At 31.7% G+C, this 21,070-nt stretch overlaps 2 protein-coding genes across 2 annotated transcripts; one reads left to right on the top strand and one right to left on the bottom strand.

Moving 5' to 3' along the window:
* The first annotated feature begins 1,602 nt into the window (after nucleotides 1-1,602).
* LOC143532956 (peroxisomal adenine nucleotide carrier 1-like) lies at nucleotides 1,603-5,131 on the top strand. The gene is made up of 5 exons (XM_077027854.1): nucleotides 1,603-1,791; nucleotides 3,046-3,277; nucleotides 3,582-3,728; nucleotides 3,813-3,952; nucleotides 4,678-5,131. Exons 1-5 carry the CDS (start codon nucleotides 1,646-1,648, stop codon nucleotides 4,955-4,957), a joined length of 945 nt encoding a protein of 314 aa, XP_076883969.1. The 5' UTR covers nucleotides 1,603-1,645; the 3' UTR covers nucleotides 4,958-5,131.
* Nucleotides 5,132-7,846: 2,715 nt separating this feature from the next.
* On the bottom strand, nucleotides 7,847-11,946 carry LOC143532912 (uncharacterized). Its single transcript, XM_077027816.1, has 16 exons — nucleotides 11,789-11,946; nucleotides 11,543-11,641; nucleotides 11,359-11,450; nucleotides 11,115-11,215; nucleotides 10,796-10,886; nucleotides 10,630-10,688; nucleotides 10,433-10,553; nucleotides 10,144-10,212; nucleotides 9,958-10,010; nucleotides 9,770-9,878; nucleotides 9,428-9,598; nucleotides 9,182-9,340; nucleotides 9,025-9,117; nucleotides 8,758-8,937; nucleotides 8,472-8,674; nucleotides 7,847-8,410 (listed from the first exon to the last, which is right to left on the bottom strand). The coding sequence occupies exons 1-16, from the start codon at nucleotides 11,919-11,921 to the stop codon at nucleotides 8,014-8,016; spliced, it is 2,130 nt and encodes a 709-aa protein (XP_076883931.1). The 5' UTR covers nucleotides 11,922-11,946; the 3' UTR covers nucleotides 7,847-8,013.
* Between the last annotated feature and the right edge of the window lie 9,124 nt (nucleotides 11,947-21,070).

Here is a 21,070-nt window from a genome sequence, read left to right as displayed (position 1 = left end):
GATCAATTTTTATGAACGTGATTAGTTAATCAAAACTCAAAAGTGTTGTCATGTCATATTCACGTGAGCAGAAGGGTTTTTGCTAACTTACCCTTCAAAAGAGTAATGATTTACCTAACCATTTTATTAAAATAATCTTTAATTTAAATAAAAAACTAAAATAAAACAAAACAAAATGTTAGGTGGAGTTTTTATATTGGTTTATAATAGGGGTGGTGCCCGGTTTTGTTTGTGTAATGGTTTTGGTGCCTCTGTCATGATGAAATGAAGGTGAGTAGCTTTCTTAACACATAGTCTTAATAACTTATAATAATTTGATATCGGTTATGTATTTATTAGTTAGTCATTATTAAGGGACTAAATATGAAGTTCGACAAAACGATTTACATAACTCTTTTGAACAATTCCCCCCCCCCCCCCCCCAATTTTAACCACAGAAACAATGATTTACATCTACAAACAAACACGAGATTGATAAAAAATTTGTACTGTAAAGGAAATACAATTCAAATAATCTAACAATAACACGAAGATGAAGACGAGATTTGTAGCATATTCTCTAAGAATACGTTCTAGAACACCAAAGCATTTCAACAGCTATTGAGGGTTTTGATGTGACAAAACACTGTGTTGACGTGTCTGAGGCGGAAAAATATATTATAACAATATTTGGGGTTAGTCTTGGCATTGCGCTGTAAGTTATACGTGTGCTGATTAATTTTCTTAATGTTTAATATCTAACCAATATTGATACCAATCAAATACACGTTGCTTTCGTTCTCCATACCTCTTTGTTTCTTTAGTGAAGGTAAACACGTTATTTTTTTTATAGGGAATATGTCACATAATAGTAATCAAGTTTCAAAAGTGTGTTTCAATTAGGCCGTTCATGCAATTTTTCCTTAAATCGGGTCACTAAATCTTCAAATCGAGCCTCATTGGATTTTTTTGTACGTCTAGAAAGTAATGGAGAAGAACATGTAGGGGTCGGAATTTCCAATATATGTTGTATTTAAAATTTTTAAAAAACCGCTAATTATATTAAAAATCAAAAATAAAATCCACGTTACAACTCCACACCAAGTTAAAATATAAATAAAAGAATTTTCTCATTGAAACCAAAACATAACATGATAAAAAACATATTAAAACCTATAATTTAATAAAATATGAAAGTTGTGTGAATTAATTTAAAACAATTTTTAAACTTAATTGACCTAACTGAAACAGTTTTAAAACTTGGTTACTATTTTGCATCTTTAACCCTTTTTTTATGTAATAAGCTACACGAGTATCGTTACTATTTTGGATTTTCCGAACAAAAAATGACTTTATATATGTATAAAACTGAAAATTATATATAAAAATAAGAGCTTGTATATATAAAACTGAAATTATACATTAAATTCTGATTCGATTAATCATGATAAATCTCGATTAATCATTACTAACGATTTTACAACACTAGCTAGTGGTATGCGTTACTATTACCGGTGTTTAATAATTTATTTATAATTAATTTTATACACGTTCCTGTCATTCTCCATACCTCTCTTTTTCTTTATGTAGTGAAGATAAAGTTCCTTTGCTTCCATTTTTAGTTGATCAAATAATAATAATAATAATAATAATAATAATCTGATAGATGGGTGGGTTTGATATGTCGTCGTTGGTGGATGCAACAGCAGGTGCGATTGGATCTCTGGCAAGCACCACTATACTGTACCCGTTAGACACCTGCAAGACCAAGTACCAAGCTGAGCTACGTACTCCTAATCTCAGAAAATACAGGTGCTTATCACTTTCTACTTATAGCTTAATTGTTTGTTTATGAATTTGCTCTTTGGGTCTTGTTGATTGCTAGTTTAATCAGTAAATTGATTGGTTTATCTGTTAATTGTGAATTCAACTTTTATTATTTGTAATAGTGTGTGCATGACTCTGTTCGGTTAATGTCAGTTTTTGACAATCGTTCGGTCTTTTAGGTTTTTGGTGGGGTTCAGTTTCGGTTTTGCCATTTTGGGTCGAAAATTTTGACCCAAAAATAATATAATGAATTTGGGCCTAAATTTTTTTGTTAGTTGATAAATAATTGATTGTTATACGTTTGGGCTAAAATATTTGGGTTAAGCTATTATAAATTACTAAGTTTATTTGTAATTAAAAATAAAATACCATCATTTCAGTTCGCTTCGGATTTTCAGTTTTAGTTACACGCAAAACTGAAACAAAAGTTCGGCTTTTACAAAAACATAATAGCAAACCTTCATGCAAACCCCTAATTATTTGTATAGGGTGTGCATAAAACCGAAAAAACCAAACGGATATAACCAAACCTAAACAACAACTAACAGTTTGATTTTATGTTTTTCTAAAACCTAAACTTTCGGATCGGTTTCGGTTTTGCGTGTACTTATAACCGAAAAAACAAACTTATAGGTTTTCATGTTCTATTTTGAATTTTAGTTAGTTTAATATGTGGTTTAACCCAAATATTTTAGCCCAAATGTATAATAATCAAATAAATTATTAACTAACAAAGAAATTTAGGCCCAAGTTCATTATTTTTGGCCAACTCTTTTTTTCAACTCAATTTTCAAGCCCAAATGGACAAACCGAAACCAAATGGTTTTTAAAGCTCAAAACATGAAATATCAGTTTTAGCCCAAAACCGAACCAAACCATGCACAGGATGTATATGCATATGGATTTGATCAACGTAATGGAATACTGGATTCCTGATTGTCACACTTGTAATTTGTAATATGTTTACTAACAGTAATCATAAAGAGAATGTAAACCCAAACAACGATCTGAGTGTACAGAATTTGCAAAAGTTTATGTTTTGGAATTTTGACACATAAGTGATTTTCTATGAATATATGAGTTTGGAAAAAATAACCTAATTAACCGATTCATTCGCGCATTTTTAAACCGATATATGAAACTTTAGTTGGAGGTGTTTGTTTTATTAAGTGATGAAGTTTTGATGCTGATTTCATATTCCTATTATTCGAATCTTATCGTTATTCATGTCTTGTATAGGAACCTTTCTGATGTTCTGTGGGAAGCAATATCCAAACGACAGGTTCTTTCATTGTTTCAAGGGCTCGGGACGAAAAACCTGCAGTCGTTTATCTCATCGTTTATATACTTTTATGGATATAGCTTCTTTAGAAAGATGTACATTGAGAAATCTGGATATAAGTCTATTGGAACCAAAGCTAACTTGCTTATTGCTGCTGTTGCTGGTGCTTGTACCGTTACAATAACGCAGGTTAGTTAATAATACCCGTATATATTTTTTTGCTTTATCGTTAATAATAATTTTGCTTAAATCCATATGATAAGATAAAAATAGTCATTAAAATATATTAAAAACCTTTGCTGAACAAACATAATCAAGCAAACATTAACGGACGTAAACAAACACAATAGAACGAACATAGCCTCTGTTCATGTTCGTTCATTTCGTTCATTTACTAAATGAATGAACATAAACGAACTTCCCGCTGAACAGTTAACTGAACGTTCAGTTCGTTTACAGCCTGATAATGATTAAATCTGAGGTGTTTTCTCAGCCGTTGGATACAGCTGCATCAAGGATGCAAACGAGTGATTTTGGCAAATCTAAAGGGTTATGGAAGACACTTTCAGAGGAAACATGGAGTGAGGCGTTTGATGCGCTCGGGATTTCAATTCTGCTTACAATAAATCCTGCAATTCAGGTAATATATTATCTTAATGATTTATACTATTCTCATGAAAATTATATTAATTATTTTATTTTATTTTTATTTTTATTTTTGCAGTACACTGCGTTTGATCAATTGAAACAAAGACTACTGGAGGGACAGATAGGTAACCCACAGTCGCTTTCTGCATTTACTGCTTTCATGTTAGGGGCAGCCTCAAAGTGTGCTGCTACCTGCTTGACTTACCCAGCTATCAGGTAAAAACCGTAAAATCTTCTTTACCATTATGAGTTCAGTCTTGACTTTTGAGGTCAAACTATATTCTCAAATTCAAAGTTGATATCAATTATGTAGAAATGAATTAAAAGAAGTGTAAATTGCATAAAATGGTAACCAGCTTTGAAAAGTATTATTTTAGCAACCAACTTTTTTAAGGATAAAAGACTCATTAAAAGTCAACATGGTCAAAGTTATTGCCACGTCATCAGTTTGACCTGGTAACCTGTCGGATTGATTACCTTAACTAGAAAATTTTGAAACTTTATGGCGTTTTCCAGTCCTAAAAATGTGATGGAAAACTTGAAATTTTACCAAATTTTTTACTTTTTTTTATGGTGTATATACCTCTAAAAACTTGTGCATAATATCATATTTACCCATTTACCCCATAAAAAAAATAATCATTTAGAACACTTAAAATTTCATATTTATTCAATTCATTAAATGCAAATGTATAATATGACCGTTATACCCTTCTCTTTCTATTTATACTTCACACTCTTGTAACATAAATCCTTACATAGGGAAAGGGTATTTATGTCATAAAAATGAAAATGAGTATATATGATATTGTTACTTTTTGTTGGGTAAATATAATATTATTCAAGTTTTGCGGTAATAAGGAATTATACAGAGTACAATTATTCAAGCCACTTTGCAGTTGAATATATATATGTTAAACCAAAGCATGTATTATACACAGATGCAAGGTAATGATTCAGGCTGCGGAATCTGAAGAAGACACATACGAGGAATCAGAAGCAAAGGCAAGAAAAACGGTATCAGGGGCGCTGTATGCTATATGGAAAAAGGAAGGATTCTTAGGATTCTTCAAAGGTTTAAGAGCTCAAATCCTTAAAACCGTGCTAAGTTCGGCTTTGCTTTTAATGATAAAGGAAAAGATCACAAGGAGTACATGGGTACTGTTTCTGGGAATAAGGAGATTCTTGTTTTTAAGCAGAAGCAGATTAAAAAGCTCTTAAATCAGATGGATTCTTGATTGTATAGTAATAGTAATAGTAATAATAATAATAATGTGGTCTAGGCATCTAAATGTGCTTTTAAGCTTGTTCCAAAAAAATATGATTCTTTATTAGATATGTTGTTTATGTGCATTTTACTATTATTTAAATGTGTAAAATGTTGGTAGCAGATTTATTTGGATTATAATTAGCCATACTACAGAGAATTTAAATTTATACTTCATATAATAATGTTTAGAAAATGTGATTTTCTGTTAGTACTTTTTTATACAATTTCGTTATTAAAACTTGTAATTAATTTTTTTGCTTTATACTTTTTCTATTGATAAATATTCAATTTGTTTGATATTCTTTTATGATAACTAGACGGGTGCCCGCGCGATATAGCGGGTGTTTGACCCTATTAATCACGTAACAAATATGAGTGTTTATGGTTCGGTTAAAACCTTGAAATCCTTTAAACCGGTCATTGGTTTGGCTTCTTTTTTTTTTCTTTTTTACTTTCGGTTAGTTGGTCGGTTTCAAATATTTCAAAACGTAGTGAACGATTGGTTCGCGATTTATACTGGCAACCGACCATATGACACCAGACCAGATTGTAAATGTTAAATGCATTTTAATCTTTTTTATTATTAATTATTAGATATGTTTAGTTATATATATTAGATATAGTTAAAATGTAATTGAACATAAATCTTTTTATTACAAATAACTTGGCTATACAGCTTTAAATTAACCTAATTGCAATATGATTCTTTTTGTTATATTTGTTATCATTTCGCGTCCTAGATCTTTCATTAATATTTACCAATTATGTGGCTAAAATTATCATTCTTTATTTATAATCCTCTCAAGTATCATATTATGTTGGTGTTTAGTTATAATTGATGTTATATTTAAATTAATAATTATTTTAAACTAAATTTATTATTAAAGTTTAACTTGTGAAACCAAACTGAAACCAAGCCGTTGGTAACGATTCGGTTTCAACTTTCAATGGTTGAGTTTGGTTTTGGACGACAAAAAATCAGTGTTAACGGTTGGGCTCACAAGTTTAACTTAAAACCATCAAAACCGACACTAAACACCCATACATAACATATTAATTTATTTAAATTGAAAAAAATTATAACAATATCATATTCAACTTAAATCAATCAATCATATTCAAATTAAAGAGAATAAAATGCTCGTTTTTATGATGTAATTTTTTTATAAAAATATTAACGTATGAAAGGGCTATAGTCGTTTAAAAATCATGGGTGAGAAGTTAGTTTAAAGTTTAAATTAAAAACATAATATGGTTAAAGATGATGGACCAAACTTGTAAATTGAATGAATTGTGTTTAAAAGACAAGTTTACCCGTACTAACACATGTACCTTATGCATTAGCAATTGTAAATCTCTTAAAATCAAGTGTCTTAATTTGCCCTTGTTGGTATGTTATATATAGTTAGATAAGAAATTCTATTGATTTTTTATTGATTTATAAATATGCTTAATTATATAAACTAACTAGTTTTTATCCCAATATTACGGGGGGTGTTTTATATTATTTGTTTCTAATATTTATTTATTTTTTGAATTATTATTTTTTTATTGTATGAAAGTTAATAGTATACTTAGAGTTTGATGATAAAAGAGTTTCACAGGTAACTAAAATATAACTCAGTTTAAAAGTTATCTGGGTTTGATGAGACCCAAGACCTGCTTATTTTTTTTACTATAAAATTGTTTCTTAATTATAAATAACATCTTTTTTTAAAATAAAAAAAACCATATAATAATTTTTAGTATATCTTATTTTATAAGATTTTCACATCAATAATTTGGTGAGAATAATTTTTATTTTATGAGATTTTATAACCTGTTTAAGGAATATATGGGTTTGGTAAGACCCGTACCCGTGAATTCGGGTCAAATGCATAAGAAGCCTTCATTTAAAAATCAAGTAAATCTGGTGACTTCTAGAAAAGGAGGAACGACCACATCGTGACATATAAGATTTTTATGTTTTCGTTTATATATATTATCAATAGATTGTGTGTTTAAATAATTCAAGGTTTATTATTATGTTTCTTCACATTTTCTAATAAATGATTTGAGTGTATTTTTAATATTATAATGTTACATAAGGTGAAAATAATGTTCATAAGATACAAATAACTGAATAATAAAGTCATTAATTTCTTATATTTTTTGTATAACAGTATAATAAATGATTATATAAACTTACTAATTTCGATGTTAGAAAAATAAAAAGATAATAGAGATATTTAATACATAACTAATTTTAATAAAACTAAAAAGAATCATACACATACATACACACAAAATCCATCTTGATCCCCACTCCTAAAATCAACTGTTCATCAATGTGGTCCAATTCATTCTACATATTGTACAACTCGTTGTCGCATCTCTCTCCCATCAAAAGTTAATTGAAAATTTAGAAATCCACTGCCATTTAGAGGTGCACAAAAAAGTCGGGTCCGAACCTGACCTGGAACCGGTTCCTACCGTACCCTACCCGCAGGTAAGACCGGGTATAGAATTTCTCTCCAGAGCTATACCCGGAACCGGTGGAACCCGAACCGGAAATACCCGGTCAAAACCCGAAAAAAACCTGAAGGAACCGGCCAAATACCAGCTATACCCGGAACCGGTTCCGGGTTTAAAAAATACCCGATTTGTGCACATCTACTGCCATTGATACTTGCAAACCTAGTAAACCTCAGCATATAAAGTAATAAAACTCAAGCGAAACTCATTTAATAAATAAGCTCCAATATACAAGGCTCAAGCTCCTTTAAACTCGACTCATTCAAACTTTTAACGAGCTAACACCTTTTAGAGAAAAAAAAACTATTAATTAGAAACTTCTCAGTAATCTTCCAATTCAAAACATTGCATAAACACAAAACTTTAACCCAAAAATGATATGAATAAATATGTAAACAAGCCCCTCAAAACTGAAATTACCTCATCTAATCATGCATAACTTACAAATTACATTCAGGTCATTAAGTATTTCTCAACATAACTAACTTCACCGTCAGCCCCTTCCTCTCCCTCTTCCACTACCACCTCCACGCCCTCTACCACCACCCCCACGTCCTCTTCCACCACCGCGCCCTCTGCCGCCTCCACGGCCCCGCCCCTGAAACCCTGATCTATCAGACTTCAATCCCAGTGACTGTATTCCCCTTCTTTTTTCACGAGGATTGTCATCATCATCGTAATCGTCTTCCTCGTACTTCCTTTTGCTTCTGGATATAAATGAAATCTCTCGTGACCCACCGGGTCCTGCTTTAACCTTGTTGAACCCATTTGAACTTTTCTTATTTTCTAAAGCTTTTATTCTCTCTTCCAGAGGCAAAGCATCCTCTTTCGCAAGCGACTTGCCTTTTCTAAAGGCATCTGCATGCCTCTCATCCTTCACTTCTAACAATCTGCACACATTATTTATGAGGTTTCATGAATTAAGATCTGTCAAATAATAATAATCATTACCTTGGAACACGAGATTTCTTTTCATCTTTATTTTTATCATTCGCAGGATCATCATCTGAGGATTGATATTCTGCTGATACATCAGAATCACTTTGATCTTCATCTTCTTCCATAATAGGCTCAAAATGTTCTTTCACTAAAGACTCTTTAGCTAGAGGATGCAAAGCCAGATACTCAGCTGATTTTTCATCAATTTCAAAGTCCTGAAACCATTAAAAAGAGTCATTAAGTGCTTCAAAAACAAAGGTCTCACTTGAAAACATATATTATAATAAATATTGCATACCTTGTTACGGATGATATCAATAAACCGTGGATCATGAAGAACCTCGGAAGTGAGCCCCTTCTTTTTCTTAGATGGTTTCTTGGTATCCACATCAGTTTCTTTTTTATTAGCTTCTAATTCTTCATCTTCAAAAATACGTTTTGCAAGACCCCGGTTAACCTTAGGCAGCTTCTTCTTAATCTGCAAAAAGATAACAATAATCCCAAAGTCAACACACATTTGTAAAAAAAAAAAAACGGTCGACACTTGAAAGCACAAAGTACTAACCGTGATTCGGGTGCTACGTTCCGCTTCTTCCTTCTCGCGCATCCGTTTTTCTATATACTCTTCATATACCATCGGATTAGCTGTTGCCTGAGCCTGCAAATACATTTTCAAGTTTCAATACAATACTATTAAATAATAATAATACAAGAAAAATTACCCTTTTGTACAGGCGGTAGTCGATAAAGAATCCATGCATGTAGGCTCTTAGAAGATTTGTGCCGATTAAATTGGCTAAATTCAACTTCTCGAGTTCCTCTTTTGTTAAAAATTTGTAATCCTCATAAATAGTAGTTTGTGCATCCTCCTCCATCTCTTCCTACATATCATTTATAAATTATAATATGCGTCAAAAGACACCTAAGGTGTAATATTATTGTAACTAGTAACATATTCTATGACTTACTGTTAGATTTTCCATGTATGAACACCACTTGGGAGCGGGTCCCAATGCTGGTATGAAATAAGAAGGGATTTGACTAGTGTCTAGAGCCAATAGCATCAGTCCACTTTCATTGAACACACACATGTCATTTATTGCTCCAGCTGTTGGTTCAATACTGGTCACTCCGTCCCCCTGAAACCAATTAGAAATCACTAATTTTAATCTAAAAGTCACTGAGATATAAAAATTCAGGTTACATAAATAGCAATTAGGCCTTTTAGTTTGCAACATATTAGGACAAATCAAATGTAAAATTACAGTTGTTCTGCATGGCTGAAAAAAACCTGTGAAATAGATACTTACAGTTTCCGGATCCCAAATCCGAACAATATGTTTATCAGTAGTAATTAGCTTTGGCCTCTCGGAGTTGAGAGTTTGATGCCATTTGATGTTTATTATAGGGCTTCCGTACCTATTTACATTTTGCAAGATTTCAGTTATAAAAACTTCATGGCAGTTATATAATGTAACAGCCGAAATTAGTAGCTTACATGTGATCTTTTACTCGAAGGGGAGTTGATGAGCGCAGATCATATATCATCACCTTTAAATTAGTATATATCAGCCTTATGAAACAACTGACTTGATAAATAAACTAACTTGATATGGAATAATCGCATTGACCTAATAAAACATGATGCATAACACAGTAATACAACATTATATTTCAGGCATACCTTTCCACCACTACTTCCAACAGCCATGTGATAGCCCCCATCTCCATCAAACTCTATAGCAGTAACTTCCTACATATCACAAGAATTTTGATAAACATTCTTACTTCCAACAATAACCCTCTGTAAAAATAATATAAACACGTCTTCTAAGAAACAAAAAAAATAACTTTATTCAGAAAATGCAGACTATAGCTTCAAGTCATCAATCAAAATATTCATCAAATTGTTTCAATGACAATCATATAAAGAAATATAAATTGTAATCTGAATGAAGAAACATGTATATGACCTCATCGCCCTCATTTCCAGATGTAACAGCATTGAGCCTGGCAACAGAAGATCTTATTCTCATGTCAAAGCATTCAACAGCACCATCCTCACCACCACCGGCAATTAACCCATGATACTTGCTGAAATTTAATTAAAAAAAAACATATTAACTAAAGATTGAGCCACATAAAATTTCACTAACAAGGTCAAGCTCACCTTCTTGAGACTACATTTAGTGCTGGAGATTGTGTGTTAAGAGAAGATAGAAAGCGACCCTGTGTAAAAAGTACATCTGTTAGCTCCGGTTATACACTTAAATGCACAAAAGTAATAATAACATCTCATACGAACAAGTGGACAGTGAAAGTGTTTGGCAGTTAACCTGTTCTAAGTTAATTCTGTACAGCTCAGAAGAAGAAGCCGCACATATCAAATCACATGACCAGTTATCATATATGATATCCCTTCCCATCCTGCTCACAAAAGAAGTGTCAATATTCTGTAATAATCAGTATAAATGTAATATTGGATTGCAGCTTTTTCAAACATTAACTCTTAAATATAACACATCCCATAAAATGGGATTGTGACATTTTCTTTTGAACAAAGGATCACAGAGACAAATAAAGATTATTATAATGCATATAAAGAGAAATCCACATTAATGTAAACGGAACATGTCTTGTAAAAAAATTAAGCACCTTGGAATGCGTAAACTGTAATGACTTCCATATTTAGCATGTAAATTAACAGAACGGTCAGCACAAAGGAATGCAAGCTTTGAATAATCATCGCTCAGCACCTGTTAAAATGAGCAAAATAGAGGTCAGTCTTAGGAGTTCACTTCAAATAAAATGTAGACGATGGATTATTAAGATAAGAGAACTATACTGTAAAATACAAATAAACGAGATACACAAATTTCAACACTTAAGAAAAAGATACCTGGAAATTGATAATCTCTGATATCAGATGCCTTTCAAACTTCAATGATAACTCCCTTAATTCATATACTTTAACTTGTGGTGGGTAAATACCTAAAACTCTCAAAAAGTCAGTAAAGTTGATAATACAACTATAACACATGAACTCAACAGAACACAAAAATACATCACGAGTTTTCACTAACCTGAAGCAATGAGAAACTCGCCATCTGGAGTCGCTTTAATTCTAGTTGTTGCAGTTTCAAATCTTAAATCTTGGATCAAATCCACCCTTTCCAAGTAATCTATACACCGAGAAAATAAAACTCTTAAAAAATAATAAAGAAAATAATTCTTGCAAGACTATTAAAATTAAAATGTAAAATTATTCTAGCACAGAAATATGAATCAACTTTTCTAAAGAAAACAAGAACATTCAACAAGTTCCGTACTTTTGTCATTGCGAAGAGCTTTAAGCTTCTTTGGCGGTAGCCAAGTAGCGAGCGCGCGATGTTGTCCTGCTAACGTATACATCTTGACTCCATTAATGGATGTTGACTTCATGTTACCTCCTTGGTATGCCATTTTGATTATCCTATTGCTTCACTAACCCTAACAGCTGTGGATACAAGTCAAAGAAACAACCACAAAACAATTATTAACACAACAAAAACTTGTAATTTGTAAGCTTCAATAACTTAACACTTCCAAACTCATCAATTGATTCAAAATCAGATGTACATAAAAGTCAGGTTAAATTTCAAAACCTAGATACCTTATGAGAGCTAAGAATCAGTGATAATTAACACAATCAAGCTTGTAAATATCTATAACTTAACACTACAGAACTCATTAACTGATTCTAAACCAGTAGCATAAAAAAGGTCAATTCAAATTTCAAAGCACAAGAGGAAAGAATCAATAATAATTAACACTACAAAGCTCATTAACTGATTCAAAACCAGTAACATAGAAAGGTCAGTAAAATTTCAAAACCTATATACATCTATCTATAAGCAAAGAATCTATAATAACTAACAAAATAAAGCATGTAAACTTCAATATTTTTTTAACACTACAAACTCTTCAACTAATTCTAAACCAGCAGCACTGAATGGCCAAGTTGAACTTCGACAGCGTGGATACATTTAGAAGCAAAAAATCAATGATAATTAACATTTAACACTACAAAGCTTGTAGATTTCAATAACCTAACACCACAGAACTCATCAATTGATTCAAAACCAGTAGCAAGCAAAACTCAAGCAAAATTTCAAAACCTAGATACCTTATGAGAGGCAGCAAAGAATCAATAATAACTAACAACCAAACTTGTAAATTCCTATAAATTAACACTACAAAACGCACCAACTGACTCTAAACGAGAAGCAACGAACGGTTAAGTTAAATTTCAAGCCAAAATACCTTATGAGAGCAAAGAATAAAAAACAATTAACACAATAAAGCTTGTAAATTTCAATACTTTGTTTAACATTACAAACTGATTCTAAACCAGTAGCACCGAACGGTCAAGTTAAACTTCAAAGCCTATATACATCTATAACAATAAAGCTTGTAAATTTCAATACTTTTAACAGTACAAAACTCATCAACTGAGTTCAAAACCAGTAGCAAACAAAGCTGAAGCTAAATTTCAAAACCTAGATACCTAATTAGAGAATGATAATCAACACAATCAAAGTTGAATAATAATTAACTTAACACTTCAATTGAATCCAAACCAGCAGCAACAAATATTATATTAATTGGAAGAGATTAATAATCGCTTACATTAGGGTTCGGTGAGAGAAACGAGCAATCAAGAGAAGTGGCGAACCTTTGCTTCCACTTTCAGGTTTAACCTAAAACCCTAGTTGCTATAATAAATAAAAAAAACGAAAAACAAAACAAACTAACAAAGGCCCTTCACGTGAGGGTGTAAAATAGAGACGATTAGGCTTGAGATCGGCTCGGTTTTTAAATATCTATTTCTAAAGTTTGGCTCAGGCTTGGTTTATTTATTATTTTTTATTTTATTTTTATATATTTATAATGATTCTTTTGTTATATTTTTGTTAATATAATTATATAGATAAAATGATATATATTATTTAATTATTTTCTCATAATGTTAAATAAATTAGTTGATAATTAATAAATATATTATAAAAATTATGTTAATGACAGACTCGTTTAGGCTTACAATTCGGCTCGAACTCGACAAGTAATTAGGCGCAAGCTTGTTTATTAAACGAGCTTACTTTTAGGTCCGAGCTTGGGCTTTCGAGCAGCTCGGCTCGTTTGTACCCCCAATTTAAAACCGTAAAACTGGCCAAACATAATGGATAATGGATGTAGTGGTGTAAAATTAATGCAATTTAATTTCGATTTACGTATTCGGATAGTCATGATATTAAAATACCCCGAGGTCCAGCATGTTTTTTTGTGTACTCTTGAATATTTCTTTTAGATTCGTCTTTGCTTCAAACCACCTCATCGTTTCACGGTTGTTTTTTTCTTAACTTTCGGTTGGCGGTTTCAAAAAAATTAAAACTTTAACTGACAATATGGTTTATGTTAAAAGCCGACCGTATGAAATTGACAATACATTTTAATTTTTTAAACATATCATATAATATTGATTATTATTAATACTTATATTTAACTGTGAATGCAACTAAAGTTACTAAACTTTATATATATGCGGCTACACTTCGGCAAGTCGCATACTTATATGCGGCTACACTCACACTACGAATGTTATTGTTTAAAATGTCACTCATATTATAAACATACAAATGTTTGTACAACTTAATCTATAATAATATATATAAACGAAAACATAAAAATCCTACGTGTCGTGATGTGGTCACTCCCCCTTCTTTTGGAGTCACCAGATTTGCTTGATTTTTAAATGAAGGCTTCTCATGCATTTGACTCGAATTCACGGGTATAGGTTTTACCAAACCCAGATATTTCTTAAACGGGTTATAACATCTCATTAAATTAAAAAATAATCTCACCAAATATTTGATACAAAAATCCTATAAAGTAGGAATATATTAAAAATTAATATATAAATTTATTTAAAAAAGATATATACTATTTATAATTAAAAAACTAATTTTATAGTAAAAAAATAAATGAGTATTGGATCTCATCAAACTCATATAACTTTTAAACCGGGTTATAACATCTCATTTATTTGTGAAACAATTTAATATCAAACCATAATTTAATTATAAACTTTCATACAATAAAAAAAATAAAAAATCAAAAAATAGATATATATTAAAAACAAATAATATAAAACAACCCCCGTAATACGGGGGATAAAAACTAGTTTGTTATATATATACACACACGCGCGTATAAGCTCATATTTTATATTTGGACAACTTATATTAAAACGTAAGAGTTAAGTGTCATTTCAATACCTATGGTTTGGCCAAGTACGCAACTTTAGTACCTATTATTTATTTTGTACAAATGGCTATCTCAGTTTCAAAAAACTTGTATTTTTAGTATTTTTTTTCTAACCCCGTCTATTTTTCTCGTTAAGTCAAGGATAATCTGGTAACTTCGTTATTTTCTCTGTTTTTTCTCTTGTCTTTTAAACGTTTATATCTTGTAAAGCATAAATTCCCAAATTATAACATCAAAATCCAAATCCTAAATCCTCAAATATCGTAAAAATTCAAACCCTATGATGATATGGATAAAGGGTTTGATCATATAGGATTTGGATTTTGATGTTATGATTAGGGGATTTATGGTTTACAATATATAAGCGTTTAAAAGAAAGAAAAATAAACAAAAAAAATAACGAAATTACCAAATTATCCCTGACTTAACGGAAAAGATAGGCGGGGTTAGAAAAAAAGTACTAAAAATGCAAGTTTTTTGAAACTGAGATAGCCATTTGCACAAAATAAATAATAGTTACTAAAGTTGTGTATATGATCAAACCACAAGTACTGAAATGACACTTAACTCAAAATTTAATGAACTAAACTGAGAAATCAAACCATAACCAAATCGTTGGTAACGGTTTGGTTTGGCTCGATTTTAAATTTCTACGGTTAGGGCCAAAAAACATACGGTGCAATGTTTTTAAAGGATAAAGAATGACTTCTGCCATTTTTAAAGTTAAATGATAACCATCAAAAAAACGATGTAAAGGTGACAAAGAGTGTAATTATCTCTAATTTGTAAATAATAAGTAAACATGAATTAGAAAAACTAAAAGTTATTCCCGATATTGTTTGGTGATTCAAAACACGGCCACATAGGACCACAAGCAAGATTACGTGAACATGAAAACAATTTATACTCTCTTGACTCTTGAGTCTTGCAAACAAATACAATAGAAATATAGAATTTACCATATGCTTTGCTTTGAGGTAATTTATCCTAACTCTATCGATCCACCCTTACACTTGTCCAATGCTGATGTGGCTCAATGCCCATGGCCGACTTTTAACCTATTTATATTAAAACAGTCCACTTTTAACCTATTTGTCATTGTGAGAATTGTGAGAACCCAAGTTCAATTCTGTCACACCCTCAAATTTCGACTAACAGAGTTTAACCGCGAGGCGTGTGACATACCAGGATCTAGCTCATTTGTTATACCAAACATCCAATATTCAAATATTATTTGGGTCTCATTCAAACATGAGAAAACAAAAACGAAACCATACAATTTAAAGTTTTGCGGAAGCGTAAAGTAAATGGTTTAAAATAAACCACGTGGTCAAACATGCACAACCCATCAAATGTAAACAATGTGAAATAAAAGTCCATGCAACAAGTATGATTCCAAACATAAGCAATGCAAACCCGCTCCTTAGCACATCTAGAAACCTGGGCAAATATAAATACTCAAGGGTCAACACGAGGTTGGTGAGTTCAAAAGTTTTAGTAAAAAGTAGTATATATAGTATATGTAGTATACGTAGCATAAGTAGTATATGTGTAAGTAGATTTAGCTCTTTTCAAATATACTAGGAAAGCTAACCCATTTACAAGCTACTAGACGTTTGAACCAAAGCTGACTGTATGTATGCCTTCTTCTTCTTACCAGGTCTATCACCAACACTGGCGTATAAAAGTTAGGTAAATATAACACCCGTTTTACGACATCACAGCCGTGCTAGCGCGACTAGCCCGGGTGGGGTTTGTCAAACCCAGTAGTCCATATAACCCCGCGATCCCATCCTATCGGTTCAAGGTAACGCAAGGACTTTAAGTGATATAAGAGCATCTAGTATAAACTTGTGATATATAAGAAATTACATAAATCCAAAATAAGTTGTTGCGTTTTCCTCCAGAAAACCAGTATGTAAGTGCATCCGTGTTTTCAATCCAGAAAACATGTATAGGCAAATGTTTTGTGTTTTCAATCCAGAAAACAAGTATACGAAAAAGTTTAGTGTTTTCAATCCAGAAAACATGTATACGAAAATAGTTTAGTGTTTTCAATCCAGAAAACATGTACACGAAAATAGTTTAGTGTTTTCAATCCAGAAAACAAGTAATGAAAATGCTTGGTGTTTTCTTTTTAGAAAACAAGTATACGAAAATAGTTTTGTGTTTTCTCTCCAGAAAACAATTAGGAAAAAGCATGAACTCACCTGGTGTCGCGTGTAATAGACTTTTCTCAAAGCCAAAAAGATGCACTTGACTCGCTAACCGTTACCTAGTACAAGTGTTTAAGTTATGAGAACGTGTTCAACAACACATGACTCTTAAACCCAAGTATGGGCTCACACACAAACAAAAACTTGACACGATGACTCTTTGGTAATAATAAGTAATGTCAACTGTACCAAAAAGTCTTAACATGTATTCACACATCATATCATGGCAAATAAACCAAATATTCATCATACAACTCAACTTATGATCATTCAGTTCACGAGACAGATTATGGCATGTATAAACAGATTTTATTCAATAAGTAAAACTTAAGGATAAATTGTACAAAATTTACCACAGTAGCATATAAGAAGTAGGTTTCTCAAGCAATTTTTTTAGTATATTTTATCATGCATACAAAACTTACAATAATTCAATCATTGCAGATAGGTACAAACAGTTCAGCAGATTGCGCAACAAAAAGTTGTTTCATGGTTCTCTCAACTCATTTATCCAAATTGTGCAAGGTCAATCGGGTTGTCTTTTAGACTCATAATTCTAAGTTTCAGAAGTGAAACCAACTCATTTGGCTTTGTTAATCTCAAGTAATGATGTCGGGAAAACAGACCAGAATTTGAATCCCCGCATCAGCTTTGACACATGTTGTTGTAAAATCATAAAAACTATTCAAAACTTGTCCAAATATTACAAAATTTACCTTTCTGGAAACTAGACTCAGAATACTACTTTATAGAATAAGGAATCGATTAATAATCATCGTTTAACATCAAGTTACAAACCAATCAATAAACGAGAACGAATCTGTCAGCAAATTGTTATCATCAAAACTCAAACCCTAACATGTTTATGTCATATCTAGGGTTCTAATTAATCAATTAACATCATAATCATCAAAATTACAGAGATTTAACATCTAGGGTTTATGAAGAACTCATCAAAACATAAAATTGACACATAAAACTTACCAACTAGCATTAGGAATGATAAGAATCAATCAAAGACACCACCAATTGCAAGAATTGAGGTTGAATTGAACATTATTAGGGTTTGTTGGTGGTTCGGAATCGTGAGATAGAGTGAGCAGCTGTAGATAGACGGTTTGGGGGGAATTAGGGTTGGGGGTTTTTATTTTATTATTGTTTTAATCAACATTTACAAGAATAGTCCCTTATTAAACGAGTTTTGACATAAACGAGCAAATGTAACACCAAGTCGGGTTATAACGAATTATTATGAATAAAATAATAACTCAAACTAATAAAAATAAAGACTCGTTGATATAATTGTAAAAACTATTTTATAGAAGCTGAAAACATACAAATTACGCACAATCGGTCACAATTTCATGAAGCAAACTATGAACTAAACACATAATCATTTAGCATGTAATTTCACATATATAATATTGTAAACATATTCTTGATGTACTATTTTTATATAATAACTAATAGCATGTTAAGAGAGCATAAAATACTAAGTGTAGCACATAAAATCGTCTAACAAATAACAATTGTATCCGAATTATTTAAACATATCTGATTCGACATTAATTACCAACGCGTACTGATGAACTAATGTGTGTGACATGTTATTGACTCGTGTAATGTTATGCATGACGTGTAAGATAACAAAGTTTGGGTTAACAAAGTTAACGTGAAAATGCAGGGTGTCACAAATTCCCACTTTCAACAGTTATTTTTTAACTGGTTAATTGTGTGAGTTTGTAATGCTCATTTTATTAGCATAAAATTTGTTTACTTTGCACAAAATTATGTGACTCTTGTCAACTAAAATCAACACAATTTGGATAATTGCTATATGTAGCAATTTAGCTAGCATGCAATTATATGAATCGTGTGATTGCTATGTATTATATGTTTACAAGAAAAAGAGAGAGGCTAGCTTTTCTAACAAAATGTTTTGGTCATTATTTCGAGGAAGCAAATGTGATATTTAGTAAAATCTCAATCTTTGTACACTGAACTGACCCGAACCGTCCAACCAACCTGAACCATCGAAACGGTCCGAACAATCATAACGACCGAACCGTCAAACCGACCCGAACAGTGAACCCACTTGACAAGATTCCTGGATCCCTCCCCCCCCCCCCCTCCAGTTTCCTCTCCTTGCTCGCGGGCACGTCTTTTACCTAGCCATCCTCGCCCTCCTCTTCGATTTCCCCTCAACAATCCCACAACATACATGATTGTTACTATTGATATATGATCCGAATAGGTCACATACCAAGCAATCGTTTTATGTACATGTTTACACCGGATGTATTATGTACTGTTCTATATCACATGTCAAGTCAACATCACAATCTTTCTCCTCCTTTTCTTTTGCTTACACCTTTGGCTTGTTGTGTTAACTACCATTCTTGTTTCTCATTTTTTGGCCTTTAAGTATAAAGGACAAAAGAAATAGAAGAAATCCAAGAATAAGGCCAAGAACCAAGACATAACTCTTTGAAATTATAAAGATTTGGTAATTTGAATTTGTTCTTTTGTTGTTTAAAAGCCATAAAGTGCTTTTGACATCAAAGAAATGGCTAGCATCCGAGAACAAGCTTGTTTGGTATGCGCATTCTTTTGGAGTTGGAAGCATATATTTGATACCAATTACCAAGTTCATCTTCTTCAAACAACAAACCATTTCCTTTTAACATCCTATGGTTCTATTCTATATGATTCAAGATATATACATATGGATCCTACTTTGGTTTTATGTTTTAAAATATTTAAAACAAACATAAAGTTAGCTTTCGTTGCAAATAATTTGTTAAAAGGCACGCTAACCCAACACGCCATCGTCCACAGACTCTTTGAACGAAACATGTGTTCATGTCCATTCGTTTAACTAGATGAACACAATGTAAATGAACTTCCTGCCGAATGGTTTACGAACAAGCAGAATAATTTACTTTTATACAAAAGTTTTAGTATTGAATTTTTAGTGCTCATTTCACATTTGCATCATTGTAGTTGAAGTTAACTATCACCACTAATGGGGTTATTCGGGTTAACCTGGAACCAGACTTTTTTTCAAAAATAAACTCGACATGCTAACAATTCGGGTTAACTTAAATAACCCGACTAATACTTTTTGACTCTATTTAACCCAACCCTAATTGGCTTATTCGGGTTCGGATCGAGTCGGTTAATTGAGTTCGGAAATTTTGAACACCCCTAGTCACGAGACCATCAAGTCATCAACGTCTAGAGTTTAGTGTATTAATTTTTAGCTTCCACCAAGAAACTAAATTCATGTTAGCAACTAAGGTGTTAATATTTACAAAGATTTTGGATAAATGTAATAGTTTTGATAACTTTTCACAACATATCATTTAAAGATTATAGTTATACCACATGATAGGTCGACCAAAAAATAATTAAAGAACTATAACTTCTCTCAGTTCAGGTTTTTATGAAATATGCTATATATTATTAGTGGTGTTCGGACACGACCTTTTCTATGATTATACAACTTGAAACAAAACTAATACTGTATCAATCAAGTCAGTTACGCATCGATTGCTATAGGAATGCCGATACCTTACTATAGTAGTCTAGTACCGTAATGAATTAAGCGTATTGATCAACCGAATTTCCACCACAATATATAGGTGAGTTGAATACCATTAGTTTATATATATAAACATAGCATATGCTTCACTTTTGGTTGCCTTTCATGCTATTTGATTACATAATGATAATGTATAGTATTCTTATTAGTTACCCACTCAGGGCCCGGCCTAAAAGCTTTGGATTCTCAGAGACGACCTTATTCTCCATGCATGATGACGAACTAAGGAAACATTATTTTGGTCCTGTATAGGCACAATAAAATTGGTAAATCTTATCATGTTGATTTTATTATGTTGATTGTATGAAGTTTGATAATTAATCCCATTTCATTAATGTATTCTACCTGGATATAAACAAATAGATCTCAATTTAATGTCTTATAATTCTCCAAGACTTTTAGTCTACAAGACAACTTGTAGTACATTAGATACATTAAAAATGTACAATAGAGATTAGAGACTAGACATAAAAAGGTAACAAAACAAT

The sequence above is a fragment of the Bidens hawaiensis genome, unplaced genomic scaffold (assembly GCF_021521415.1).
Source record: "Bidens hawaiensis isolate Kalapana, Puna unplaced genomic scaffold, B.hawaiensis_p1.1 tig00009570_1, whole genome shotgun sequence".
Taxonomy (NCBI): domain Eukaryota; kingdom Viridiplantae; phylum Streptophyta; class Magnoliopsida; order Asterales; family Asteraceae; genus Bidens; species Bidens hawaiensis.
The sequence above is the reverse complement of the archived record's forward strand: the minus strand, read 5'-3'. Positions and strand labels throughout refer to the sequence as shown.

What these genes read in the sequence shown, in the direction of transcription:
- LOC143532956 (XM_077027854.1), top strand. Translation starts at nt 1,646, where the DNA reads ATGGGTGGGTTTGATATGTCGTCGTTGGTGGATGCAACAGCAGGTGCG. An exon ending in CCTAATCTCAGAAAATACAG is followed by an intron (nt 1,792 to 3,045) that starts GTGCTTATCACT and finishes TGTCTTGTATAG; the next exon opens with GAACCTTTCTGATGTTCTGT. An exon ending in GTACCGTTACAATAACGCAG is followed by an intron (nt 3,278 to 3,581) that starts GTTAGTTAATAA and finishes GTGTTTTCTCAG; the next exon opens with CCGTTGGATACAGCTGCATC.
- LOC143532912 (XM_077027816.1), bottom strand. Translation starts at nt 11,921, where the DNA reads ATGGCATACCAAGGAGGTAACATGAAGTCAACATCCATTAATGGAGTC. An exon ending in AGCTCTTCGCAATGACAAAA is followed by an intron (nt 11,642 to 11,788) that starts GTACGGAACTTG and finishes CTCGGTGTATAG; the next exon opens with ATTACTTGGAAAGGGTGGAT. An exon ending in CATACATGGAAAATCTAACA is followed by an intron (nt 9,341 to 9,427) that starts GTAAGTCATAGA and finishes AATGATATGTAG; the next exon opens with GAAGAGATGGAGGAGGATGC.